This window comes from Athene cunicularia (assembly GCF_003259725.1).
Source record: "Athene cunicularia isolate RWA chromosome 15 unlocalized genomic scaffold, athCun1 chr15_part1, whole genome shotgun sequence".
Lineage (NCBI taxonomy): Eukaryota > Metazoa > Chordata > Aves > Strigiformes > Strigidae > Athene > Athene cunicularia.
Genome location: NW_020799121.1, coordinates 5,194,342 through 5,222,265, shown reverse-complemented (window position 1 = coordinate 5,222,265; position 27,924 = coordinate 5,194,342). Strand labels below are relative to the sequence as shown.

The 27,924-nt window shown below is 38.2% G+C and overlaps 2 protein-coding genes across 3 annotated transcripts in view; one reads left to right on the top strand and one right to left on the bottom strand.

Moving 5' to 3' along the window:
* Positions 1–1,385: 1,385 nt before the first annotated feature.
* On the top strand, positions 1,386–9,361 carry GUCD1 (guanylyl cyclase domain containing 1). The gene is made up of 5 exons (XM_026859825.1): positions 1,386–1,746; positions 3,211–3,376; positions 4,134–4,225; positions 5,814–6,055; positions 6,525–9,361. Exons 1-5 carry the CDS (start codon positions 1,628–1,630, stop codon positions 6,614–6,616), a joined length of 711 nt encoding a protein of 236 aa, XP_026715626.1. The 5' UTR covers positions 1,386–1,627; the 3' UTR covers positions 6,617–9,361.
* A 965-nt stretch (positions 9,362–10,326) lies between these two features.
* UPB1 (beta-ureidopropionase 1) overlaps positions 10,327–27,924 on the bottom strand; it is a 33,251-nt gene continuing 15,653 nt past the window's right edge. The window contains exons 1-9 of one of the 2 annotated variants that reach the window (XM_026859824.1): positions 26,976–27,334; positions 25,370–25,457; positions 24,573–24,667; positions 23,110–23,271; positions 18,969–19,138; positions 15,534–15,615; positions 14,651–14,693; positions 13,400–13,554; positions 10,327–10,573 (exon numbers count right to left, since the gene is read on the bottom strand). In XM_026859824.1, the coding sequence (XP_026715625.1) occupies positions 10,490–10,573; positions 13,400–13,554; positions 14,651–14,693; positions 15,534–15,615; positions 18,969–19,138; positions 23,110–23,271; positions 24,573–24,665 (789 nt within the window). In that variant the 5' untranslated portion in view covers positions 24,666–24,667; positions 25,370–25,457; positions 26,976–27,334 and the 3' untranslated portion in view covers positions 10,327–10,489. Of the gene's footprint in view, positions 10,574–13,399; positions 13,555–14,650; positions 14,694–15,533; positions 15,616–18,968; positions 19,139–23,109; positions 23,272–24,572; positions 24,668–25,369; positions 25,458–26,975; positions 27,335–27,924 lie in introns of those variants that run through there. The other variant, XM_026859823.1, reaches the window with a different exon arrangement.

Sequence of the window (27,924 nt, the reverse complement as noted above, 5' to 3'; positions counted from 1 at the left end):
GTCTCGGGCTGGGGTAGGGAGGCCTGGGTACGGCCCTGCCCGCGGCAGGCGGCTCTTGCTGTCCCCTCGGGAGGCCCCGGCGGCCTCCGCCGTGCTCCCAGAGCTGCGAAGCTGCCGGTTTTGCCAGCAGCAGCAGAGTGGAATGACTGGCTCCCTCTTAAGTTCGTTGCACCGAGGGGCTGGCAAAGGGGAGCGGTGCCTTCAGTGTTATTTGCAGTCACAGCGTACACGGGCTCGTGTCTTATCTGAGGACTGCTGACAGTCATCACTGAAAAACTCAGGGTGGGCTGGGAAACAGGATGCCTGGAAGCTGGACAACAAAGAAAATTAAAGTTGTTAACCTTTGAAGTGTTCATGTAGAAAACATGTACCTCTTCAGTTAACCTTGGGATTTGACAGAGGCCCTGGGTATTAACAAAAAGGGAACAGAATCGTAATATGCCAAGAAAAAATGACAACAAAACAGATCCTGGTTTGAGGAGAATCTGGGAATTGTTTGGGTTTGGGTTTTTTTTAGGATACTTTAGATTAAGGTACTCTTAATTAATTGGAAAGATTGAATATACCAATAGGTATGCCCATCTTCAAAGTCACAATTAAACAGTGGCAAAACTATGAAAAAATAGTTAAGAGTCCAGAATATCTGTATCGGCTTGTCCCTGCAGCAGGCTATAGCTTTGTTAGAAATAATACAAGATTACAAACAACATTATATTAAAAGTTTCATAAATAAAATGACAGCAAAACCAGACCAGTCCACATGATGTAAATGCATTTTTATTCCCATTTTAAAGTGTAGTTGACCTTGTGTTAACAAAACTTTTCAAAGGTCTTTTCTTGATCAAAGGTAAGATTATTGAGAAAAGCTCTGATGAACTCACTTTGATCAATGTTTAAGTATCAATAACAGGCACAAGACTTCAAGTGGTAAAGGTGTTTCTGACAGTGAAACCACCCCATTGCCAACCCTATACAAATAAAAACTGAGGCAGAGGGATGGAGTTATTTGTGTTCTGGGCCTTTTTGGTAGAGATTTTTCTTTTTTCCTCTCCCTTTGTTGAGTTATTGAGGGAGTTAATACAAAAGGCCAACTGGTGCCATTTGTGAGCTTTGTTACCTGAAATTACTCACATAAATTACAGTCCCTGAGGAAAAAGACATCTGTAGAAGACGCTTGTATCTTTAGAGCTTGTAAGAGATCGATGCCTAGAGATCCTGGTTGTGTCTGTTTTCTCACAGTTGGTCTGACTCCTTTTGTGGCACAAAAATACATTCAGGCACAAGAGAAAGGATTGATACCTGTGCCTTACCTGCTATTATTTAGGAGGGTATATAGCTTACCTAGGGGCTGACAGGTATGTCATCCCCCCCCCCCAAAAAAGGAAAAGGGGGTTGACCATATGGCAGAGCGATCCAGGTATGGAACAGTAAAGAAGTATGATATTAAACCAAATGCTTAAGTGTGTAAAAATACCAAACCTATATTCCCCTAAGGAAGAACAAAATACCTGCCAATCAGATAAAGTAAAAAGTTGTTTCTAAGTTTCAGCCACTATAGTGCTGAGGAGAAGCTGACTTTTAATGCTGAGGTGTGGAAAAAACATTCCTGTATGGGTTGACGTCTTTCATGTTTTACTCACAATGGGATGTTTTCACTACAGTTGACTGCATCCAGCTGAAAGTGCCAGTCATTCAGCAGTTGTACCACTGGGACTGTGGGCTAGCCTGCTCCAGGATGGTGCTTCAGTAAGTGACTGTTTTGGTTTGAACGGGTGGGAAATCCCATCCCATGGGAGAGGGGTAGCGGGAAGCAACGTCCAGGGAGAAGAGGTGTGTTGAAGCAGCTGTGAGTTTAACTTGGTTTTATGAGAGCACATATTCTCAGGTACTCTTGGAGAATTACTGCTGCTTGGGCCTGGCACAGCTCTTCAGCAGGAGCAAGGGAAAATAGAAACTAAGAGGAACTTTAGATCCTTTTGAATAATTGACTGTTTTGACAGATGCAAAATACCTGATCAGCTTGAAGAACTTTGCAGGTTGGCATGATAAAAAGTTATTCCTCTTTCTTGTTGTTAGAATTCAGAACTGACACTTAGCACAGCAGTTCACCTGATTCCTTTCTGTGTTTTCAAGTGATGGGTAGGTGTACCCCAGTTTATGAGTATATGCTCCCTCTGTCCTGCTGAGCCCACAATCTGTGGGATGAGGTGGTTTTGTTCCAGGAGTAGTTTCGACTTCAAAACAATGCACTGTATTGCCCTTTGGGGTTTTTTTTTGTTTTGTTTTGGTTTTTCTTTTTTTTGAACTAGTAGCTGTCCTGCTGAACTCCTCTTTCCTTCCACAGAGGAACATGAGCTTAGGTGCAGGAGAGATACCTATTTAGATGTCCACTTAGTAGATATGAAGCAGAAGATTTTCATTTCTCTCCATCCCTTCTGCCAAGACGTTAGTCCGTGTGCTGGTAATTTCCCATCTTGACTACTGTAACCTCTGCCTCTTTATTCCCTTTACCTCTTTGCCACTCCGGTCTGCCCAAAACTCAGCTTGCAAGATTAATCTTCTCACCCTGCTGATCCAACCTTGTTTGCCCTGCATCCTCAATTCCAGTCCTGTTTTTTTCCATTTACTTCCATTTGTTTTCTGACTTCAAGAACTGTCACTGCCTCTCCCCACCCTTTGCAACCTGTCCCAAGCTTCCTTCTGACTTCATCTTCCCTTTATTGCCTTTTGTGCCATCAGTGCCTAAGACAAGCTTCCTTTGAATATTTACCAACTTCCTTTACAGTTACTCCTTTTTAAATCCATCTATTGTGTGAAGCAAGTTTTAGTCTTTAACACTTCTGTGTTTGCTCTAATATGCTTGTACATTTAGACTGTAAGCCCTTCAGGACAGAGTTCTATATTGCTCAGTATAGCTTGCCTATTGTACAGCAGCTGTACACTTCTAGCACTATAAAACAGTCAAGATACCCATACATTTCCAATTTTTAAAAACGTCAGAAATAAATCCAGTTAAATATTCCCTACTCCCTTCCCTTCCCTTAAATTTGTGGCTCCTTTGTGGGTTGGGGTTTTTTTGTTTGTTTTTTTCTTAGCAAAGCCCATTGTTTCAGTTTGTACGTCCTGTGATGTGGAGGCTTGGGCTACAGCACACATTTTGCTTCTCCTGAGATCTGTGCTTCTCTTCCTCTGCCTTTCCTAATACCATAGGTACCTGAATCATTTGGACAATGATGAATTTCAGAAAGCCATCCAGGAGCTCCAGTTAACAAAGAGTATCTGGACTATTGACCTGGCCTACCTAATGCGGCACTTTGGTGTCAAGCATAAATTTTGCACCCAGACGCTTGGAGTGGACAAGGGCTACAAAAATCAGGTTAGTATTCTTATCTACTGGGAGACAGCAGAGGGTTGTAAAAGCCCTGTGTGTCACGCTTTAAAAGCTCTGTTTTGTTACTGACAATTAACCACGGTTCCTGTAAACAAGGTTTACCTTTTGCCAAAACTGGCACAACTCAGTTCCAAAGGCGAGGCTAGATGTGATCCCACATATTTTACGTCTTTGTTTCCATAATATGATTTTTTTATAAAGTTTTCACCTAACGCTCATAAAAGGTTTCAGCCTGTTTGACAGCCTTGGAGACTGAAGCCCTCTGTTTATCTACAGAACAGGTACAGCCTGGGCAGCAGCAGTGCTAGCTTCCACACTTTCCCCACCACCGTGCCTCAGCCCTGACCTGGAAGAACCACCTCTAGAGGTGAGAGGGGAACTCAGCCTCCATGTCCATTGAGAGCTTGACCTCTTCAGAATTGCCAGCAAGGGGGCCAATGAGTGCCTATGGTGGCAATGGCTTTTCTAATGCAAGCTCCTGCCCAGTACAAACCAGAAAGGCTTCTTCACGTAGGCATCTGAATAGCCACTGGATGGAAATTACAACAGTAACTGACCACAAGTGAATTTAAACTTAAAATTTAGAGCAGGAATCCTTATCCTGTTATTAGTGAACTAAAGGAGACATCTCTTATCCCATAGCCAGATCTCCAATTTACGCAGGCCCTTGCTAGCAGGGATTGTAAGTCGTGGATTACCTAAGGTAAACATCATTCCAGTTCATAACCTGTTATCTCCGCAGTCATTTTACAGGAAGCACTTTGACACAGAAGAGAATCGAGTGAATCAGCTCTTTGCACAAGCCAAAGCCTGCAAGGTGCTGGTGGAGAAGTGGTAAGCTTATTGTTTTCTTTCCTGTCTCTTGGGAGATTCTGTGGGTGCTGTGCTTTTCTTGGAGTCACCAAGCTAAACTGGTAAAAGAGACTGAAATCAAGCCCTGAGCCTTTTCTGTGAATTACAGTGTTTCTACTATACCCATCTCAAAAAAAACCCTGTGGACATCAAGAGTTAATAATGAAGTTTGAGGAAAAATAGGCATGACACAGAATAAGTGATTTGAAAATGCTGACAGGAGTTGACTATTGTTTATCTTTTGAATTTGATTATCCACTAAGATTACCCAGTAGGGAGTGCCTTACAGCACTCTTAATTGGCCATTGTTGGAATTAAGGAGAGTGCTACATGGGCACATAACCCACTGTTCCCAGAGCTATGCAGACATAGTTCTTTGTTCCTAGACAGAAGCACAAAGAAGAATCTAGCCTATGAGTTTTTGCCAAGGGGAAGATGAAATAAGGAACCTCTTCAAAAGAACTGCAAACCCAGGAGAAGGAAAAAAATGCAGAATTCTTTCACAGCTGACTAATAATCTACATGGGAAATAACTAAGTGTCCACGTTCAAAGAGTTGCATCCCTTTTTATAGGGAAGTTAGATTTGGATCTTTGTTGCTGAATTTGGCTAAGGGATTAGGAGTAAGAAGAGGGGCTACAAGGCAACCATAACAGCATTTGAATGCTGCAATGCAGCTTTCATTTAGCATTGTTAAGTGTCCTTTTAAACATACAAAGAGTCTGTATGGCACCATCTGCTTAACTAGAGCTGTGGCAGGACAGTCAATCCATCCTGCTTTAGCAGTCTTAAAATTGTGGCCTTGATCAACAAGGCAGGGACAGAGTGATATCAACCTGTGCAGCATTGAGGCTTGGGGCAAAGAGGAGAAACAACACTGGAAAAAGATTAAAAAGCATGAGTTCAGTCAGGTAGTGCACAGCGCCCCGACATCTGGAACGTATCCAGGGGATGAGTTTCTAATGCATATGAAATACACCATCTGCCTCAGTGAAGGACAGCTTTTAACAGATGAGATTCTAGGTTATGTTTGGGTAATATTCATTCTCTGTAAGAAGTACTATAGGAATGAAGCCTCAAAAGCATCAGGGAGTCCAAAATTGGAGCTGGAAGAAACGTATTCCTGTGTGACAGAGGCAAATTTGGGCAAATCTTAATTGATTATACAATCTTTATCAACTGAGTAGTTAAAAGATTTGGTGCTTCAGAGATAAGCAGGAGAGAACACTTCACTTACGATTTTCCCACAACAGAAGTCTCTCAAGTTACGAGCTCCTTTAATACTCTTCTCTGGGGCATCTGATACATTCTGAGATTACGTTTATATTAACGCACAATCCAGAGCTGTTGCTTTGCACTTACAGTAGCAGCAATGAGATCAAAAGGCCTTGAATGACATAGGTTTGTCAGGCTTTGTCTGTAGCAAAACCAGCAAAAAAACTGGACCTGTGATATAAAAATAACCACGCCAGCTGTGTGTTGCAAGTACTGTCCATCATCATGCACTTCATTGTATACCAGTCTCTTTCCTAAACTTGCTAATAAGCATGTCTGATTTTTTTTTTCTGCAGCACAGTAACTGTTCAAGACATCCAAAACCACCTGTCCCAAGGTCATGTAGCCATTGTCCTAGTGAATGCGGTCCTGCTATTGTGTGATCTTTGCTCAAGTCCTGTCAAATACTGCTGCTTCCTCCCCATTGGACAGAAGTGCTTCTGCAGGAATCCTGACTACCAGGGCCATTTCATTGTGTTATGTGGCTACAACAAAGCCTCAGGGAGTATTTACTATAACAACCCTGCCTATGCTGACCGTGAGTAGCCTTTTGGGTGGATTCTCAGCTGTGTTACTAACGTGTTGGTAATACAAAGCCACAACTGTACTTCCCCTAATATACATGTATTTCAGGCATTACTAACCAATTTGTCAGAAGGGTTTTTGCCACATTAATTAAATTAGTGCTGCATTTTGTGCTGTGGTTTATTTGAGGCATTGAGATACACATTCTAGCAAACTTGTTTGGCTTTCAGATGGGTCAATGAGAGATGTTGAACTGTTCAGAATATAACAGGATGGCCAGTTTAATACCTATTTACAACATTATGTTAGTGAGCACTGCCTTTGAGGTAAAAAGATCTACCCAAGTAAAGCTGTAACCTAAGCTATAGGTCTAGTCTGTGTACCAGTTACTTTTCTTTGTAGAGGCTGCTAGATCCAGTATAAAAGCCTTTCATGAGCAAATTCTTCTGAATTTTTACTAACATTTTGTTCCTTCTTAACAGGAACATGCTGCACCAGCATCAGTAACTTTGAGGAAGCCAGGACAAGTTACGGCACTGATGAAGATATTCTGTTCATCTACACAGACAGCTGACACCCACACCTGATACTTCTGGTCCTTTCCTGTGCAGCCTGCATGGCAGCTGGCTGCTTGTCTCAGGACTCCCCCTGCAGAGACCGTGCTCCGGAATTGCAGTGGGATCTTAAACAAGGGAGGCTTTATAGACATTGATAGGACTATACTGCAATGCTGTCTTTACCTTTTTTTTTTTTCCTGATGACATATTTGATTTTGCAATGTATGTCTCACTTTTTTTTCCCTTCCTGATTTTCAACATTGCACATTTGACAGCAGTTTTAAAATACAGGCCCAGGGCCTGTTCACTTTGAGCTTATTTTCAAATTAAACACAAGAGAAAAAAGCACCAAATTAATGAACTTTAACACTTGGTAATACATGCATAGGTTTAGGTAAACAAAACCAGGAAAAAAATAATAGGAAATACCTGTTTCTCTCTCTGTTAAAGCATCTTCATCCTAAATCTAGGGATTTGAGGTTCAGCAGGATGTTATCGAAGGAAAAAATACTCACTTAAGCCACTTTTAAATAACAAAAATGCCTTGCTGGCTTACCAATAGAATCACAGAATCATCTAGGTTGGAAAAGACCTTGAAAATCACCTAGTCCAACCATTAATCGCACGTTGACAGTTCTCAACTACACCATATCCTTAAGCACTATGTCAACCCCAATAGTGTCTTGCAGTGTAGGAATGAAACATTTACTCAAGGAAACTTCCCAAATTCACCTTACACAGATTTAGCATTTATGCCACTGCATAAAATTTTGAATCATAGTTATTGGTATTGTTCCTTTACTACAAACTCACTCTGGTTTGGCTAAATCCTCTAGGATGACCGCTCAGAGCTCTGTATTGCCCCAAAAGTTTAAGTGAAGACATTTTATTTGTACCTAAAAGTCTCTTGCTTTTTGCAGAAACCTCTGAACTTCATGCCACCTACTTGTGGCAGTTTCTGCAGAATCCATTCTAAATATAAACTTGTAAACTTATTAAGCAAATACAGAAAATGATCATGCACAGTAATGCTATACATTTTTGTGTAAATTGTAAATACCTAACAGCATATACTGATTGTAACTAAAATGCTGAATCACAATTTGACTCAAATTTTGCTATTGGCATCAGTTCAGTGACCTTTTAAGAAGAGCTGAAATCAATTAAGAAAAGAGGGAATACAAACATCGCTTTGCTACAAGTAAAAAAGCAGGAACTCAGATTTTCTGACTTGTATACTACAGCTGTATTTGGATTAAGTTGGAATTACTGTATTCAGACATTATCAACTGAAATTGTTAGCAGTCCCTTCATAATCCTTCTGTGTATTACCTGGCTTTTAATTACTTTGCTGATGAGCACTGTAAAGGGTAGGAAATAGCCACTCAGATTCAGCCATCACAGTTTTCTACAAGTCTTGATCTCCAGTTCTGCCTATGTTGAGGTGGGTATAAAAATCGATGTTAATAATGATGTAAAGCTAGCAAAATTTTATTTTGCACTTAAGACACCTTTGGCATGGCTTTAGGAGAACTGTTATCGAGTTCTAGAACTGTGTGAAATAACAGCAAGAGGACATTGTTATTTAGTGGTGAAAATAATGGGAATCACTTTCAGCATGGTAAAAAATTTTTCTAAGAGAAAACATCAGTTGTCTTACTGAAAAGTATCTGGAAAGTGTTCAGTAGGTATGCATAGTAGAATCGAGTACTTCTTTGTGCAAAGGCTAAAAATAGAAACAGACATTTAAAATTCAGTGTTCTGAACAAAGAACAAGGAATTTTCAGTGTATCAGGTTTTTTAATCATTGCTGAAGTTGGAATTTGTTTTGGCATTTATACTTGCATAACTAGTAAAAATTTGGATGTGATTTCTGAGCCGCAGAACCAGATCAGTGCCAGTAGCAGAATCCCAGAAAAAAGGTACACAGAGAACGCCTTCCAACTCCTCTAAAGTCACCAGGTAGCTACCAATCTAGGAATTTTTGTTTCCAAGTCTAAATTCACAATGTTTAATTTAGAGAGATTATACTAGCTATGTTAATTAGTAACAAGTATGTAAACTACAGATTGATAGAGTACTTCCTTAACCCGTGCATTTTCAGGTAGGTAGTGCATTCAATACCATTAAACTGCCACAGGATTTATTTTAGAGCAGGCTTGGCTAGGTAAATAAAAATAATTCTTTCAAAAGATTTGTAATTGCCATTTAGCCTCTTACAGGTTCAGTTACCAAATGCGAATCTTGAGCTTATACATAAACCATGAATTTAAGGGCATGCTAAATGTTCTGAAGTGCACAGATAGGTGTTACAACGTTGACTGTTAAACATTGGTACCCAGGGTTTAAATACTTTAACAAAACTGAAAAAAAATGATTAAGCTAATAGAGACAAAAGGGGAGTTCCACCATTGCAACAGGATCTCTTATAGCTGTCAAATGGAAGATAGTTATGAGAGGTGAAAACACAAGAAGCAGAAGCCAAGTGAAAAGACAGAGTATTTATATGACACAAAATTCAGATTAAAAGCAGGTCATTGCACAAGCATTCAGAACATCTGCATATTCTGAAACTTTGTTTCCCATTACAAGATTGTCTATAAAAATACTCGTTATGAAAATGTTTTGTCACTTTGTTTCCTTTATGATGTCAATAGCAAAAGAAGGGGTATTTTACATGCAGGGATTTTATACATAAATATATTTTTATTTGTAATTAAGCCATTCTCAATAAAGGTTTAAAGTCACAGATAACCCTGTAACATAATGTAGCAAGTGCGTTTATTAACTAGCTTATTGTGGAAAATAATTTGAAAATTTTTAGAGGATGTGTTATATTTAACTATAAATGACACAGCTGAAATTGTAATTTGGAAAAAAATTTAAGAGTTCAAGTATTTATTTCAGCTCTAAATTCATAGATGCTAGGCTGTAAATTGTATTCATTCTGCACTTCCTGAACACCTGCTGCATCACCTGAATCATACCAAACAAAATTTCAATACACACTAATAGCTGAGAACAGCAAATGTATTGCTATCTATATTCAACACGTGTTTTGTGAACTCTGCAACCACTGACTATTCTACTGGAGTGCAGCTCCAGGGAAGCAGTTTTTGTTACCCATTCTGATCCCTAATAGCATCTCTCTAGCTTCCTGTTCGCAAGTATGCAACTGCACCAGCCTTGCCTGCATTTTAGCCAGTGTTCCTGTTTTTGCCTCACAACCCAGCACTGAGCTTCTGAAGATATTAAGAGTCTGAAGCACTACTTTTGCACCTTGAAGGAGCCCAAAGATGCTCATCCAACAGTGGTTGTAATATGTTGTGTAAAGGGAGATTGAAAGAACCAAAGTGGTCTTGCTTTACAGTACCCACAGATCTTCAAACTAGGACATGCTGGGACATTATTTAGCTCTAACAGAACTGCATCAAATAGTTTGTAATTTAAAAGAAACATATAAAAAAAATTTATGCCTCCTTTTTCCAGAAATTATGCATTTGGATAAAAAATTTAAAGCAGAAGTAGATAGATGCACAATGCAAAGCTTAGATAAAATTTATGTCTTCTGAACTCATCATCTCCATCAAACTATATCGCAGTACACAGTATTAAATAAACTGCATCATCACTTTATATCTGTGTATTCCTACTGGATATATTTCTAGCAAGGAACAAAAGTTTGGACTCAGTGTAAATGACAAAAAAAACCCACACCCAAGAAGCCATTTTTCAATTTTACTTAACACAGTTTTGAATCCTATTATTTAAAAGTTACAGTTAATTAAAACAACAACATTAAAATAACAGCTTGTGATCCACAGTAAAGCTATCATTCAACAGTACCTTTTAATTTGTTAGGTAACATTTGATTGTAATGAGATGCTCTCTTACTCTTTTATTATATTGGGTACAAAATAAGGCTGGACTGCTTCAGTGAGCTTCTCCGCATACATTTCATATCTACCAGTCATCTGGAAAAGAAAAATCAAAGCTTCAGTTCTTTCAATGAGCTATGAAAGTACTTCATTAGAAAATATTTACATCTCTCATTTTTTTATGGCAACACATTAATTGCCCCAAACAGTAAAACCATAATTCACTCAAAATGCAAGACCTCCAGCGCCTTAGAACAAACATACTTTTATAAAAGAACTTGCATTGCGTGCCTAAAACTATACTTCTATACCAAAAAGAGAAGTGCCCATCTCCACTCTAAAAATAAAACTATAAAATGAACACCTTCCTGATCTGCAGCTCTCCTTCATGGACAGTCATGTCTGCTGACTAATTACTTAATGCTATTCTGGTTATCCTGGATAGCTGAAAGTTGAACGTGAAAGGTGGGCTGACTTTCTTATGCATAAACAATACTTTTTTTTAGGTAAGCTATGTCAATGAAGGCAAAGGAATGTATCTGTAATTATGTCTTCATATTATGTCCTTGACAACGGATGAACCCTGCTTCCAGCAATGTTTGCTTATGTGCCACTGATGGTATTTGGGTTGCTCACTTTATCCATTGATAATACAAAATATTATCATTGCTTTGGGTGATACAGTAATCTAGGAGGCTGAAATATAGCACTTCACTTAGTCCTATCATCATCCTCTTCTGAAGTGCAGTCTACAACACTGGCTCTGAGAGGGGCTAATTGCTTCTTTTTTACCAGAGTGTAATGAGGACAATGTGTTTAACTATTTTGCTGCTTTAAGTTTAGCAAAGACATTCTGCTTAACATCCCTTTCAGGCATCACTGAATGCAAATAGCAGATACCAGAGCAGGTTAAAATAGCTTCCTACTTGCTATCAAGGGTTTTCTGTGGTGGATAACCTATGACTTCATACTTCCTCATTCCCCTCATATCAAGAACTACCTCTGTCTTGGCCACAAATGAGAGGAAAAGGAAATAGATATCCCCTGTCACATAAACAAAATTCACAGCTGTGCCTTATGTGCCAAAAGACCAACAATAGCAACCCACACCATCAGCTAAACTAAGGTGCTGAAAGTGCAAGACTTGAAGACAACAAAAAATAAGCAATTCTATACGAAACAGCTAAAGGTAAGCGTTTTGCTTTTACTGTTTGTTTTTCCTAATCAATATAATTGCTTTTGTTTGAATACTCCTACTAAGCTGTTACAAGCAATGCCCCATGGGCTTCCTGACACACTAAATCTCTACTCTGCTATAAAGGCCTCAGATTTTAGTGGCAAAGCAAAACTAAATGCCTGACTGACTTAAAAAACCCCAAACCTGGGAATCTCTTAGCACCATTTAATTCCACAATGAACAACCATATACCTACCACACGCATCTATAAAACAACAAATGCAATCTGTCCAGAAGACAACCTGAAATTACTTTTTAACTTTAGTCCCTATATATGGATTGGCAGCATTAGCAAAAAAATTCAGCTCTAGCTAATAAATAACTGTTTTAATTAAAAAGTTTATTCAACATTTCAAATCCACAGAATATTTGTATTTTTACATCAAAATGAAACCAAAACACATTATATATTGCACTATATTGTAATGCACAAAGTGGTTCGAAATAAACCAGCTCTATAAAATAAACTTCTGCTTGCAGTAACATGTGCAAAACCTGACACTCCTTGCAAATTATTACTCATTTTAAATACTAGATTATTACTGAAGAACTTATGCATATTATGACAGTTGCAATTCAAGAGTTCTGTTCTACTTTGTTAGGATTCAAATCATGCTGATCTTAAAAGTGGACAGGAAAAAATTCTAGCAGTACTGAGGACTAGAATGAAAGACCTCTCTCGACAGAAGTAAGCAAGATGTTTTCCTCATCAACAAAGCCTATTTTAGAAGTTGCAACCTCTTTTCTCCTTTTGTTTGCCTTCTTTGTTGTTCCAACAGAACATTTGTGAGGCCTGTTGTAAACTTGATCAGATTAAAAGAAGAAACTAGAGTGTTGTTTGTTTGTTTAAAATAAAAATAATCTGGTCACCCCACTAAGCCAGTATACAAGATAGCACCCCACATAGCCTGTACTGGCACAACTGAAGGGTGAGCAAACCGCAGTGTTGAGGTGGAAGTTTCTTAAATCAACACTGCTACTGGACAAATTAAATCAAATTACACCCTCAGGAAAGATGATCCAATTATTTAGCTTTATCTCAGAATACAAAAAATAGTAATAAGTAAGTTTGTTCAAGTCATGTGGAGAGGCTTGCAGCTGTCTTAATCTGATTTAGATAAATTCAAAGTTCGTTAGTATGCTTCAGAGATGAATGTACACGGTACTTTGTCTGCGGCTTCAACATGTCCACAAATTCAAGGAATTAAGACTGCAAGAAGTTTGGATTCAGAAAGTTCTCAGATGCTTAAAGATTCTTGTGGTTTTGGGTTTTCACTATATTTCACCAAAACTGACACATAAGGCCTATAAGAATATAAAGAACTACCATATTAGGTCAGATCAGAGGTCCATCTCAGCCAAGTGACAAATGCCTATATACTTTGTATAGGGAGAGTGTACACAATTTTCCCTAGCAGTCCTTGTAGCTCCTGGCAATCCACACTTAAGGACCAAAGGCTGTTTTTCATTTAAAAGCTATTGGGCTAGTTTCCCTGAATTTGGCTACTCCTTTCTGGAATTCATTTATTCCTTTGGCCTCCAGAACATCTTTAAATTAGTTCAACAATTTAAGCTCCGGACTGTTAAAAAAGGCTGACTTTTAACTATTGTAAGATTATAAGATCATTATGAAAGCTTGGTTGTTCTAATATCATATGTGTTTGTTTATTTATAAGCAGGCTTACCTTAAAATTCCATTTGTCACTGACTTGTCTGCAAAGATTCAGATCCATCTCTACCACCAAAAGTCCATCCCGAGTGCGAGAGAGTCCTGGGGTCCTGCTGCCATCTGGTGCAGCTACGTAACTTGAGCCATAAAAATGGCCCAAGTCATGGTGTGCTTAAAGAAATTTTTAGAAAGCATGTAACACCATTTTCAAATAAGCATAAGACTTAGGATGCAGTGTCCCTGGCTCAATTTCTTGTGGATGTTCACTCACTGTGCTTTAAGCAAGATATCCTGAAGAGTCACAGCACAATCCTAATGTAACTGCAGTTTTGACCAACAGTTACTTTCGTGCACAGCACAGCCTTCACATATATCAAACTAACAGGAAAATACTCACGGCATTGCCTTTTAAATAATGCATGATTATGCTTTCCTATTAAAGTCTCTGAAATTAAGTAAAGGGTTTGCTTTCATTGTTTTTTTTATTTAGAAATTAAATTAATTCTAATTGTCAAATCATACATTTCCAAAACAGCTGGTAGAGATGCACCCTTTCAGTTTTCAATACAAGGTCAGAAGTGAAAACACTGGGATTTGAGACATGGAAAAAATCTTACTTCATATTGCACAGCTCTTGAGTTGTGCCAAAAATCAGCCCATCTGTTGTACTTACTAAGCAATGGATACCACTGACCTTTTTCATGCAGCTGCTACAAATAATTAGCTCAAAAACTAGCTAAAAAAAGGCTGAGGCCCACTCCAGATGAAGCCAGCACAGGACAAATTAGAGTGCTTCAACATACAAGTGAAGTGTATACAAGGAAATCTTATGCTCTTCTTTGAGAATTCTCAACTTCAACTTCCAGTAAATCTGTGAAACGGGGCAAAATGGCTTGGCTGGAGATTCAGGCTAGGGCTATTACTCTTAATAATCTTAAAACTACAAAGAAAATGTCATGCATGTACTGACAACACAGGCTAATTTGTGATTTCTGTCCTCCAGTCCTACAATGATGCATTGACTCCAAACTTCTCAGTCCTCTGAAAGTATATAGAAATCTTAGGTATGAACTTCTGGTGACCACGTACTGTGGTACCATCAACTTTCATAGGAAGTGCTGCTTCTCTCCAGCTTACAAAACAGCAGTCTTAAGTAAGCTAGCAACCATAGCTGTCATGGGGTAGACACTTGCAGGAGAGCTATTGTTTCTTCAGCCTTTCTAGTTAACAATTATTAGCAACCACCAAATGTGATTTCTGAACATACCTTTTCCACCATCTCCAGAAGTAAAGGCATTTTTGTAGTATTCCTGTGAAATAAAAGCAATCTGTAGGTGGCAGTATAAATCCATTTCATTCAAGAAATCCTTGCTAGTCTACCATACTTAGTATGGAAGTTTATATAAATCTATTAAGATTTTTTTTTCTGTCATACTATCAGTGCTGTCTCAAGGGAGTCATCAAAAGGGCCTAGTTCCAATGATGGACAAGCTAGAAAACAAGATCTTTTTGTATCACTGCCTGTTGTTCATATGCTATGGGGAACATGCCTGGTATCAGTTTCAAGGGTCTAAAGAGGCAAAAGAGACATTTAACCAAACACACCTTTGCAGATCACAAAAGGTGGCAAATGTATCCAAGTAACAACCAGAACAAGTCTGGATTTTTGCAGGGAACCTTGTAAAAGAACACAGATGTAGGACATTTGGACTAATTTGAAGGCAAGAACAGCCTATTGTGTGCAGTATTAATTTTCATTATAGAATTGCAGCATCCAGAAGGAGGTACTATTTGTACAACAGCAACGAGCTGTATACCATTGACTTGAGGATATTTAATTTTCAGTCACTTTGGCTGAAAGAATAATTTCACCATAGAAACTAGAAGAATTAGCAAAAGGGCGGGTGCCTATTACAAAGACAGCAATTGAAGAACAGGAAGCAGCTGCAACCAAAAAGTAGGCTGCCAGCAACAAGGCAGCTCTCAATCTCTTTGCCACTGTCCATCTTCAAATTATATCAAAAACACTAATACAGTAGTTTACAGGAGAGGAATCTATGCATTTCAGTGCTATTCAGTTCATTCCCTGGAATTAACTCATGCTACAATACCCAAATTATGAAATGAAGTAACAGAGTGATGATACATACCGTGCCTACCCTGTTGATGGGACATGTAAAGCAGTGATTAGCAATGGCAGCATTTCTTGCTTCAATTGGCCACAGTGACTCACTGCAGTACACAAAAGAGGAGGCAGGTATTCACTACTTGTCTACTTCAGAGATAAATTTAGATTATGATTGTCTCAGACTGTACATTTTCTGTCAAAGAAGCCAAAGTTAGCTGCTAAGACTGATTTTGCTCTTACAATCCAAAATCTCCCCACAGATTCAGCCAAGGACTATAATTATTTTCAAGTAAATATGGCTTTGTCATGACAAAAAAAAAGAAACAAAAAATTAACATATCTCAAGATTTTCAAATCAATTAAAATATAAAATGTTTTACTCTCCAAATTATGCATTTACACATGTGCTTTCATATTCCATTAACTTTCAATATACCAAACATTATTCTGCAGCAAAGCTGTAAGTGATGCTTACAAGATGCCTCCTATTTTCCCCACAATGGTCCAGGAAAGGCTTTTGCAGCAGTGAATGAGAAAAAATAGTTATGGGAATAAGGAAAAAATGAAAGGAAAAGAAAAATCCATTTCCACCAAAATTTCCTATTTCTGTTATTTCAACCACAGTTTTCATAACACTCTCCAGTAAGTCATTTTCACACAGTGGGTTGATGAAAAAGAAAACATGCTTAATAAAAGCAGCTCAATAATTTCCCAATAATTATCTATTAAACCAGTCACTAAATTTATATAAAACCAAGAACTAAGAATGAGTAACAAAAATTCCTTCTCTTTTACAAGCCTCTATGTCTTTTCCAAAGGGGATTTAATTCTAACTGATGTTTAAAACTGAAATAGTTGTCTTTTTATTAAAGAGTTGAATACACAGGGATCAGACTAGTTAACAGGAGGTCTGAAGTACTCAGAGCACCAAAACAAAGGTGATACAATTTGGCCACTCCTGTGGCAGCATGTACCTGCCAGATTTTGAGTACCGAGACAAGGTTGCATGCATCTGAGTCATTAATCTCCCAGTCAGACTCAAGAATCTTAAGAGGTGGTCACTGGACTGATTGAAGAGACTTGGTTTATTGCCTCTTTTCTCAATAGCTTTGAGTCTGACAGCCAGCCCTTCTAAGAAAAAGGCATTTTATTGAAAACCTCTAGAAAATTACAATTTCACAGAAGAAGAGAGACAGGGAAAAAAGACTACAGCTAAGAAGTGACCCCTGAGACAGTTTTTTATACAGGCCTCAAGAGTCCTCTTCCTGCAATAAAAATTATATGCTTAAAAACAACCAAGTGAAAGCTAGTAATTAGGAAAGCCTGAAGCACTCAGAGTACCAATGAAGTCCTCTATGACAACAGAGTAATTTCTGTTTGCTCTCCTGTTAATGGGCTATAAGTGGACAAACATCACAAATATTATTCCAGTAGTGACATAAATGCCCCAAAAGCATTGTTTTCATTCAACTCTTTTCAAAGGACATTTTTCAACACTACTCAACCTAAATAATCTTGTATACCAAAATCTATTAAAGGCAGGTTGAATGACAGAATACTGCATCTAAGCTACAGTTCTACTCTCCTGGTTTGTAAATACATGGTTCTTTGCATCTGAACTGGCCATGGGTATGAAAATTTTATGCCTCCAATCAGTTTTTCATCATTTCCATCCTATTATGAAAGCTCAAGGTCCTCAGAAATTTCTAATTGGTCAGCAACAAAAACTGGATGAATGTCCTTGGACCTTGTTACAGAGACAGAAAAACACCAAATTTACATTAAACAGGTCAAAGAGGATTGGGTGAATCCTGAAGAAATGGAAAAATGCTAAAAAATATATTTCTTGTATATTTCTAACTTTTCTATCATCTTGTATACCCAGTTGAGCAAGTCTATATTGCCTGAACATTTCATACATGATGGTTTACAAAACTGACACTAGAAAAATCTGTTCCTCTAGGTTTAAAGAGACAAAAATGAATGTATTCTGCAGTTAGTCCACGCACACAAGCCCAGCTGAAGGGAGAGCAAAGAGAAATGACAAAGAATTTTTAGTATAACAAGAGAACAGTATGCATTCTTTTTTTGTTTGCTACTGGACATTTATATTACAGTATCATCAGTGTAAATGAAATATGCTCCTGTTAGCTTCCTAAAACTTATTTTTGGAGCTGGAAACTCAAAGACAGTTCAGCTAGCCCAAAATATGTTTTTTTTAACTCACAAAGGAAATGTTTTTGTTCCAAAGAACTCTGCAAAGCCTCTTTCCCCCCTCCCACTCTATACAAAGCTAACCACTTAAAGTGAAAAGGGTTAAAAATATTAACATTTATAATTAAGCATAAGCTACCTCAGTCATATGTACGTAAACGTCATAAAATACTAAATTACTTTTCAGAACCTTATGTTATCAGGAAAATTAAAAAAAAAAAAACCAAAAAGGAAAAGCACAGTTGTTCTATCATGTGTTAAGCTGATGTGTAGACATTCTGGAATCCCACACCTCAATTTACAGATAGTCTAATTTGGAATTTGAATGTATTGAGTAGTACAGCAAATAACAGAAAACAATGAGAATGAAAGGAAGGCATGGTGATTTTGTCAAGAGTGGTATAAAGAACCATTGAAATCATTTCTACAAGGTTTCTACCTAAAGAAAGCCCCCCACTGGCCTCAAAGAAATGCAATTGTTTTGTATCACATTATAGTATCCCAAGCAATATACAGCCTGTGTCAGATTACGCTCTGGAAGCATGTCACATTCAGAGGTTATTATATTGAAACGTGACTGATGCTCATAATGTAGAGTCAAAAAATATTCAAGATCTAATCCACAAATTAATCATTATGGGCTAGCTAAGAAGTGTATTTCTTAGCTCACTGAGCTGGTTTTCTTTTTTCTTTTAGGAAATCAAGTCAGTAGGGTGCAATTAATGTCAATATACAGAAGATTAATCTCAAGGGAAATAGTTTACACTGGTTCAGTCTGGTTCAAGAGGCCTGATAATCAAAATTGCCAACAGTTTTTTTTAAAAAAAGTTTCTGAGAAAAGGGTTTCTCAGCTTGGCTCTGAAAACTGCAATTTGATACTATACTTATTGGCTCCTATGTGGACGATGTAAGTTGGCAAGCTAAGCCTGAATGAAATTACTACTGTCTATCATAAAGCAAAAATATTACCAAGATAATATAAATAAACTCTCAGTAGTTTTCAGAACACCAGCTGGACTCTGGTTGACTCTGTCTCAGAGATGAAAGATCTGGAGATGTTCAACTAGAATTCTGGAAGAGGATTAGTGACTGTGAGCAGGCCAGTAGCTCAAAACTCCAGATGGTGAAGAATGCGTATTCCTTTGTGAAGGCAAAACAAGGAGGTGATACCTCAGGTTCCAAGACCTCAGAGGTTCAGTTAACCCAGAAAGTGTGCAATGGCCTAAATCAGTTTGTATTTTACCTGAGCTTTCCAATAGTGGCTGAAGGGTTAAAGATGATCTCTGCTCCATTCATACTAAACATGAGCCAGTTCAGAGGGTGATGGCGCCCATAGCAGATATTCACAGCAATTGTTCCAAACTGTGTCTGAAACACTGGGTGTCCTGTATTTCCTTCCATATAGTAAGTAGACTACGAACAAAAAACCACAAATGTAGACATCTTAAAAAGCGAAAAGAAATACCTCCAACATTGCTTTGACACATCCCAGTTTTTGATTGGCTGCTTCAGGTCATTAGACCACAAGCAATGACAACACCTTTCATTTAGTACATAGCTGCACTGTGATGGGTGTTCAGCAAAAAGTGGCTCTCTTAGGCTGCTGAGATCAAATTCAAGCTTCTGTTTCCCTTTGCGCATACTACACCTAAGCGCTGTCTGAATTTGACAAACACTTCTATTAATGCTAGAAACTTCTACAGAACCTTAAGAGAGATCCACAAATTGCCCAACTACAGGCAACTCTCTCAGTACTTTCATTACATAAGAAAATTTTCCTAAATCATTACGATCCTTTGATTCTGATAAAAAAGATGAACACTGTTTAACGAACAAAGAATTCCTTTACATTCACCTGACATGCAGTAATTTTATGAATGCTGTAAGGAAATATCAGTGTATAGCTAAGACTGGTTATTTAAATTTCCTATATGCCTATTGCTCTAAGCAAACACAAGGCTTGAAACTACCACCAGGAAAATCACAGTATAAATCTAGAGAACACTCCTTAAAGAAACTGGAGCCAACTGCTGGCTTAAAAGATCCCATTTACCATATGCTGCGACCTTTCATCTTAACATATCAAACATTTCTAAACAATTAGAAATGCCCTAGTTCCTGTAAAAGGTACTAGTAAAGAGAACGATAGGGCACTGTTAACAGCTATCAGAGTGACAAACATTCATGGAGATACTCTAAATGAAAACCAGAAGTGGTTCTTCCCAGATATAAGAAAAAGGTTATGTGTGGAGTCACTGACAGTTGCCTGCTTAGTGCTCAGTGGTAGTCAAAAACCCAAGAAAGTCTCAGACATCAATAGGAAGGGTATTGAAATGGAACAGAAAAGATAATTTTGCTGGTTTATAAGAATTCTGTGTGCCAATTGCTTGAGTACTCAGGGCAATTCTAGTGTCTGCATCTCAGTAAGGATCTACTAGAGATGGAATAAGCAAAGGCAACTGAAATGATGGAGGGGATGGGGCAGCTCCCTTGTGAGAAGCAACTGAAAGGGTTCTTCAATCTGCAGACAGGAGGCTGAGGGCGATATTATGAATGAGATATACAAAATCACAAAGGCAGTGGATAAGAAATCCCCAAGCAGCAGCAGCGGCAATAGGGGGCATTGACTGAAACGGCACTCTTGTACCTCTTTGCAACCAAAGTAAGTTTTTTCATGCAGTAGGCTGTGCACTTCTGAAATTTGCTTCTTTGTGAAAGCAGGTATTATCACCAGGTTCAGAAGGGATTTGACAAGTCACTGATAAAAGAACCACAGATAAGAAATAGACAGGAACATGCCACCCAACATCCCTAATACAATGACTGTGGATACCGAGGGAGCACAGAAGTTGTAGAGTGGACAGACTTATTCCTAATAGTACCTTTCTGTGACTATTTCAGAGACAGAAAAGCAAGGTACATAATCCATCAGCCTGACCCAATTGGGTGTGTCTCTTACCATATAAGAAAGGTGTGTTGTAAAACAATTCCCTTTTTATTGAAACAATGAAACTACTATTGGTCTTGAAGGAAGCAGAACCACATCAGGCCTAATGCAAGTACAGTTACAGCTGTGGAACAAACTAGGCCCTCACGTAAGTGTAGGAGAATGGAACGATAGATATAGGGAGATCATCTTCTGAAGCCAAGGACCAGAGGTTCAGTATGCTCAGTAAAAGTGACATCTCCTGTTCCTTATTTATTATCAGGTCTCATGAAACTGCACAGTGCCATAGGCAGTGATTTTATCTCCTTTCATGTCTGTAGAGAGCACACCATGTGGTGGGCACTCACACAATCCTTTCTCAAAACAATTCTGCTGATTGAATATATTTCCATTTCTTTTTCTATTCTCAGTTTTCTTTTATTACAATAGGAGAAGAAAAACAAGAATGCTGTTGCTTCAGGGAATTCATCAGTTCTTATTTCTCTATTCCTCACCAGAGGTCACAATCATCTCCACAGCAACAAACTGTGATGTCTCAAGAAGGATTGATTTTTGTTTATTTATATGCCCTCCCACACATGGCTGAATGTTGCAGACCAATCTCTTCCCCCTTTTCATTTAGTTCTCACCAATTCAACAAGGACAATTTTAACAAGACTCCTTTCCCTATCTGCTCTACAGAGACAATCTACAAAAAATAATTTAAAATTCAATGCTTCCTTGGGGGTTAACTTTGTTGATAAAGAAAACAACATTAAAGTAATGGAGATTAGCATAATCCTTCCCTGTAGTCTTAGTGGTTTCTAAAACTTCTCTATCAGAATTGTTCAGCTCAGAAGAAAGGACCTAATGCTCTGTTAATAAAACTAGCTAAAAAGAGAATGCTGCTTTAGGTAAACAGCACTTGCTTCTATAATGAGGTAGATGAAACAAGAAATGTCAAATCATTATAGTATACCTGCAAGATATACATAGATTGTTTTGAGGTAATTCTGGCATTTAGGATTATAAGAACTAACTCCTTTTAGGAGCTATGCAAAACTCTTTGTGAAACTATTTATACTTCATGTGGAAAAGTAAAAATATTTTCTTTTTTTTGGTGCCTTTCATTACAGCTTCATAGCTGGAAACAAGAAGTTTCTTGGAATCTGTTATGTTCCACAAAACACTGTTTGGAAAACTGAAAGACATCGTATTTTAGCACAAGCAACGGGAATTTATTTTTTGTTTGATTACACAAGACACAAATCAAGAATATGGAAAGTAACCAAAATTCATTTTTATTAGTGCTTCTATTTTATATGGGTTTGTTAGTTACTGTTTTGAAAGCTAAAAGACAGATACGATAAAATAATATTAAATGTAAAAATAACTGTTAAAGACAGAAGTCAACACTGGTGACTGACAGGCCTGTGCCAGAAATCCATTGTGTAGAAACCTATTAATAGCCTCCTCTGAAGAAACACAAACCAGTCTGATCAGGTCTGGGAACGCAGGTCAAAACTTCCAGAGGTCTTTTCAAGACACAAAAAAACTTTTTTAAATTAATAAAAAAGCAATTTGGATTCTGAAGCCTCAGTTTAGTGGCTGGGACATTCAGATAGAGAACAAAAGCAAGTGCAGGTGTATAGCAGCTCCCAGTGCTTAGAAGAAACGCCTCTGTTAATGACTCACTTTAGCTGACAAGGAGAGATTTAGTTAGGTAAGACAATGTATTTTTAGACTTTGGTTAATTTTTAATCCTGATCTTTCTGCTTGTCATAATTATATGGATGGATAAACACATTTCAGAACTACCAGTTTTCTACTGGTGTTGCCTTTCCTAACAGCTCAGTTTCTGAACCTGATTCTGGCGAACAGCCTAAAAACTGCTGAGGGCTTCAGTGGAAGTAATGTGATTAGTAAACAGAAGATGCCATAAACCAACTATTCAGTCAGAAGTGTAATGAATTAAGGGATTCTGCTCAAAGAAACATAATCGAAAGAACTGTCATTTCCAAGACAACCTCACAGAAAAACAGAGATCAAGACCATAAATAATGCTCACACCTGAACCGTGAAACAACTGCTGTCCAAATTAAAATAAGTTCAACATGCACCCGTGTAAACTCTAAGCCAATCATGCATAAATAACATAACAAAGCTGAGACTTAAAAACTTTTGTTTTAAAGATCCTTGATACTTTTGTAGTTTCCATCAGGCCAAGAGTACATGACAAAATTCAATGTTATTTGTCATTTAAGAGTCATCACCCTCTGTTCTTGATAAATTAACTTACTATAATTTCACCTGAGAAGAACTGATTTGACACCTAATGAACAACATTTTCTAGAAAAACGTTACATTTCCTGCCAACATGACTCTCATACAACACATGCTGACATGAACAAGAATTGCAAGGTAAGAATAGCTTGATAGTCACAATATTGCATCTTACCTCATTGAAATCTCCAATCCTTGGAATGTGATTTTTCCTACTTTTGCCAAGGACAGCTCCAGAATTAGAAATGACCACTGCAGCATTCCACAGAGTTCCCCCATGTATTTCATCTCGCTCCAAGATTGGAGATACCACAACCATATTGTATTTCCTTGCCAGCTATACAAATGAACACAATTTTTCTGTTATACACAAGCCTGCATAATTATTTTCACTTTTTGTTCATAAAGGACTAAAAAAAATTTCCATCTAGTACATTACTTGACTGTTACCAAGGGCTAATGCTTAACTCACACTGGCATGGCAACATCACTACAGTTCCTTCATCAAAGTTGGATACATCATCCCAGAGAGCTTTCCACCTGAATCCTTCGACTGGCAATGCAAAGTACCAACAGGAAAAAGCATCCTAACAGCAATGGTAGAACTATGAAGCCAACCTCTATCTACTCACAGATATAAGAGGAGATAGATCCCATCCCATTCTTCCATTCTGGTATATACCACATAAGTGTTATATACCAGAATGAAAGACACCACAGCTAGCTGAAAAGTTGTTTTTTTTTTTTTTAAAGTAAAATAGCAGTACATGCTAACTGTAAATGTTAAATAAAATAGGTGTGAGTGAGAAATACAGCAACTTCTGATTGCCAGTTTACTAGAACATTGTATTTTCCTACAGATCACTTCTTTCTTCAAACTTCCAGTGTCATTAATTCCATAGTGAGAAGAAAAATGTAATTGCCTTACAACAGACCAAAGATATTATGCCGTCTACAAAAACTTAATAGGTCAGTTCATATCTGGGCAAATTTGACATCAAAACAGTCTTTTGTTGTTTCAATCACTTGTAAAAGAAAATAACTGAAATTCCTTATTAAACAAAAAGTTGCAAAACAAAAATAAACTCTGCCACCCTTGAAATTAATAGTCTCTAGAAAAGTAAGAGCGAGACGGTAACAAATCCCCTTGGGTCCATAAAAAGCCCTTACATTTTGTGTCATTTCACAGGGAGATGCAAAAGATCTGCATTGAAAGTGTACCCTGTTCAGGAAAGGCTACCTATTCCTCTCACACCTTCATACAAGTTTTGTTTAATGCTCAACTGTTCTAGGCAAGAAACAACTTTTAAATGGAAATTAAAAACATCTGTATGAAGAATCATTCCTTCCTTGCAAAATTCAGCAGTTAAATGGGCAGTTTCATATGCCACCCATGGTAAATGGTAGTCTAAAGTAGTCTAAAAAATAAATATTGAGCACAGTTGCTGTTGTCCATTTCTACTTCACTCACTATCAGAGTATTTGTCAAGCAAGTTGAAAATTTATTTTTTATGATTTCAGTTTTCTCAGTGGTACAAGACCAGTACATAAAGAAGAAATCCACGTTAATCAGTGGTAGCTATGGGCTGGGGTTGGAGGCTGCATGTGGGATTTTTTTTTTCTTGGTTGTTTTTTTACCTCTTGACAGAATTTTGTTGTTGGCCCATCCTCTGCCGACTCAGCAAATTCAGTCCAAGGAAGCTTCTCTCTTGTACAAAAAGCAAAGGGCATGGCTGGAAACCACCAACGCAAGACCAAATTTACAAGAATGTTCATGTCACTCAAGAAACGCACACTGTTTGCATGAATACAGTTAAAAATTAAACACTTTAGAATGATTCAACCATTTTCATTGCAAAAGCTATTTAAAAGTATTTTTAGCAAGGGCAAGGAGTTTTGGGCCCACACAGAGCAAAACTGAAGAGAAAGAATGCACTTAGTGGAGTCTTACTGGAGGTGAAAATGTAAAGAATTTCACCCCAGTCACTAGTGTACACTTTCTGTGAATAAACATTTTTCAGAAACATTTCAGACCTTCATTTTGAGTTTTTCCTCTACTAAGCCTCAAAGACTCTATTTTAATTAAAATTAGATTTTAAAAATTTTAATATCTGTCTAGAAAAAAACCGATGTTTTAGGAGAAAAAAATGAAGGATCACAAAGGATGACACGAAGAAGGTGCACATCTACATATACCAGCATTGCAGCATACACCAGTCTTCATTATAACAGACTTCATGTACATCTTTCCTACAGTTCTGTTAACTGAGACTCTCTGCTTTTTTCCTTTAGAAAGCAAATCAATAAAGTCCACTGTTACATCTTAGAAGATCTCTGCTGTTTACTTCAAGACATAGTTCTAGTGCAGGATACCTGTTAAAATAGAAGGAACTTGACCTCCTGACAACCTAGAAGGAAGCACAGAAAATACTCACTCCAAGCCTCCTGGAAACAAACTATGTTGACTCCACATATTGCAGCTACTTCCACAATCTCCTCAATTCGTCTGTGCAGTGCAGCCACCTGATTGTGAGAAGTGTTACACTATAAATAACCCACTTGTATATTAACAGCCTGGTTTTGCAAGCTTTGTTTACATTAAATTTATCTTGTTCTATACTTAGTCCCATTGCTTTCAGAGGGAATAACTCAAGAAGTTATAATCCCTGAACACTGATAATAGAAAGAGTTAGATATGGATTTTTAAAGGCATTTAGAGGCTGAAAATAGAGAAATCAATCCAATGGAACTCTAATACCATGGTTACAACATTTAAATATATAGCAACTCACTGCTGACTGATTTGCAAATAGTTAAAAACCTTAATAGAATCAGCAAAAATTATAATTTTGCTGCTCATTGTAAACAACCTACTGAATGATCTCAAGTAAATCTGGATTCAAAGTCAAGTACTCAGAATCTTAAAACATGAGGTAAGGACAGCCTATTTCCTTGGTTATCTCTGAATCCCGCTCACACATGTGGATCTTGGACATTCTCTAGAAGTTATTAACTGGAAACTATTTCCTAAATCCCTCTGTCCTAAGAGCTAAGTAGATTATTACCAAGAGAAAACATCAAATCATTTAGTAATTAGTCAAAAAACATTAATTCAAAGTACTTTTTCCTTGAGTATTCTACTTAAAGCATAGGTGTAGCACTTTGCACTGATACTTTCAGGTGTCAATGTAAAAAAAAAAAAAAGGATGTAAGACAAGTCAACAGTGACCTACAAACTCAACGACTGTATACTGATTTACAGAAATAGTTAACTAGTTATTTATAAGGTAAAATCATTAATATAACTCTGTCTTTTCAACAGATGCTACAAAGAATCCACAAACTTGATTAATTTACTGAATTAACTACCTTCATTTGTGATAGGTAATCTTTTACAATTATTTCAGAAATGTTCTCTCCTGTCACTGTAAAAAATTACTGTTCTAGGAGATTTTATAAATGTGGTATTGTCTTTCACTTTTTAAAAGTTACTTTGAGGAGGCTATTTCCATACGTATGTGTCACCTCATTGCTTTTGTGTCCAAGATGTTAAGAGATGATGGCCACCTCGTAATAAGATTTCATTTATTGCTGTACAAAGAATAATGAACACAGCTTTGTTTACTCTAATGGATTTTCCTATAATGGAACATTTCTCGATTAAAACAAGAACTGCACCTGTGGTTTCCATGGGTCGCCATCTCTTTTGATTTTAAGTAAATGATTTTCTGTTTCATTTTGGAGGCAAAGGATTTTCATGTACAAAATCAGTGACTAAATATTTAGCTTTGGAAAAACTGCAAACAGGTTGGGCAATTCACTAGGTAAACACAAGAGATGTTTCTGAGAAACAATAAAACTGAATGTGTCATTTGAATTTCTCATAGCATGCTGTACTGAGATAGTGATGGGTCCCATATTGCCAGACAATCAGCAGACATTTCATGATGGAGCTTCTAACATCAACAACTGAACTGTGTTCTTTCTCAGTCCAACAGAAGAGGAGTTACACACAAACGGCCCAGATCCCAGTTTGTGTACCTGGACTGCCACTGCTGTGTCTGTGGGAAGTGGAATTTTATTCTGTACCAGTCCCACTCGAACAATACGTGGCCTTCTCAACTGCTCTGGAGCAGCGTCAAATCCATAGCCTTGTAGATCAAAATCTCTTTCCTGAGCTGCTGAAAGAGCAGCAGCTGGCAAATCAAGTTTTCTGGATTGAACAGGAAACAAAGATATTTCAGGGTGAGCTGTTCTCCTTTTCCGCTCTGAACGCAATGGACCGAAAGGATCACAAACAATGTCCACCCCTGCAGAGACACCCAAGCTCTCATGCCCCAATACACAACTATCAGACCAGGGAACAGTCGGACGGTAGCCAGGTCATGTGCAAATCCCTCTGCTCTTCTCCACGGCAGCAAACTCCCAGTGCCCTCCTCTATGACTGTGATTTCCAAACACTAATACCTCGCTACAGAAATCAAGGACCACGTATGTGCAAATTTTAATCTGTCACCCCCAGATTATATACACTTTCCCTACAATGTGTTTTTCCTCATTAGATCCCCACTTTTCCAGCTCCCTCACCCCAAAGCCACGACCTCCCTAGTGCCCCCACCTCTAAACCATCCCCCTCAGGTCTTTCGCTCCAGCCAGCCGCCTTTTCACACCACTTCTCCACCGCCCTGCTTCCCCAACTTGGATGACCTCCAAGCTACCCCAGTTTCCTCACCACAGCCTACCCTCACCGCAGTACCACATCACCACAGGACCTACCCTTCTTCCTTTCAGGCCAGCCCTGTACCCTGCACACTCCTCAGAATGACTCCCTCCCCCTCCCTCCCGGGCTGGGCATCCCCGCGGGGAGGAGGGGACCGGGCGGGACGCACCTCGCCTCGCCCCCGTAGAGGACCCGCTTCACCTCGGCGAGGTCCTGTGCCGGGATGTGCTGCTCCAAGCAGGACTCCAGCGACTCCAGCGCTCCCGCCAT

Bases quoted from the DNA above. Each gene is read 5' to 3' on its own strand.
- GUCD1 (XM_026859825.1), top strand. From the start codon at position 1,628: ATGTTTTACTCACAATGGGATGTTTTCACTACAGTTGACTGCATCCAG. The intron at 1,747-3,210 runs GTAAGTGACTGT...CTAATACCATAG, and splicing joins TGCTCCAGGATGGTGCTTCA to GTACCTGAATCATTTGGACA. The intron at 6,056-6,524 runs GTGAGTAGCCTT...CCTTCTTAACAG, and splicing joins CAACCCTGCCTATGCTGACC to GAACATGCTGCACCAGCATC.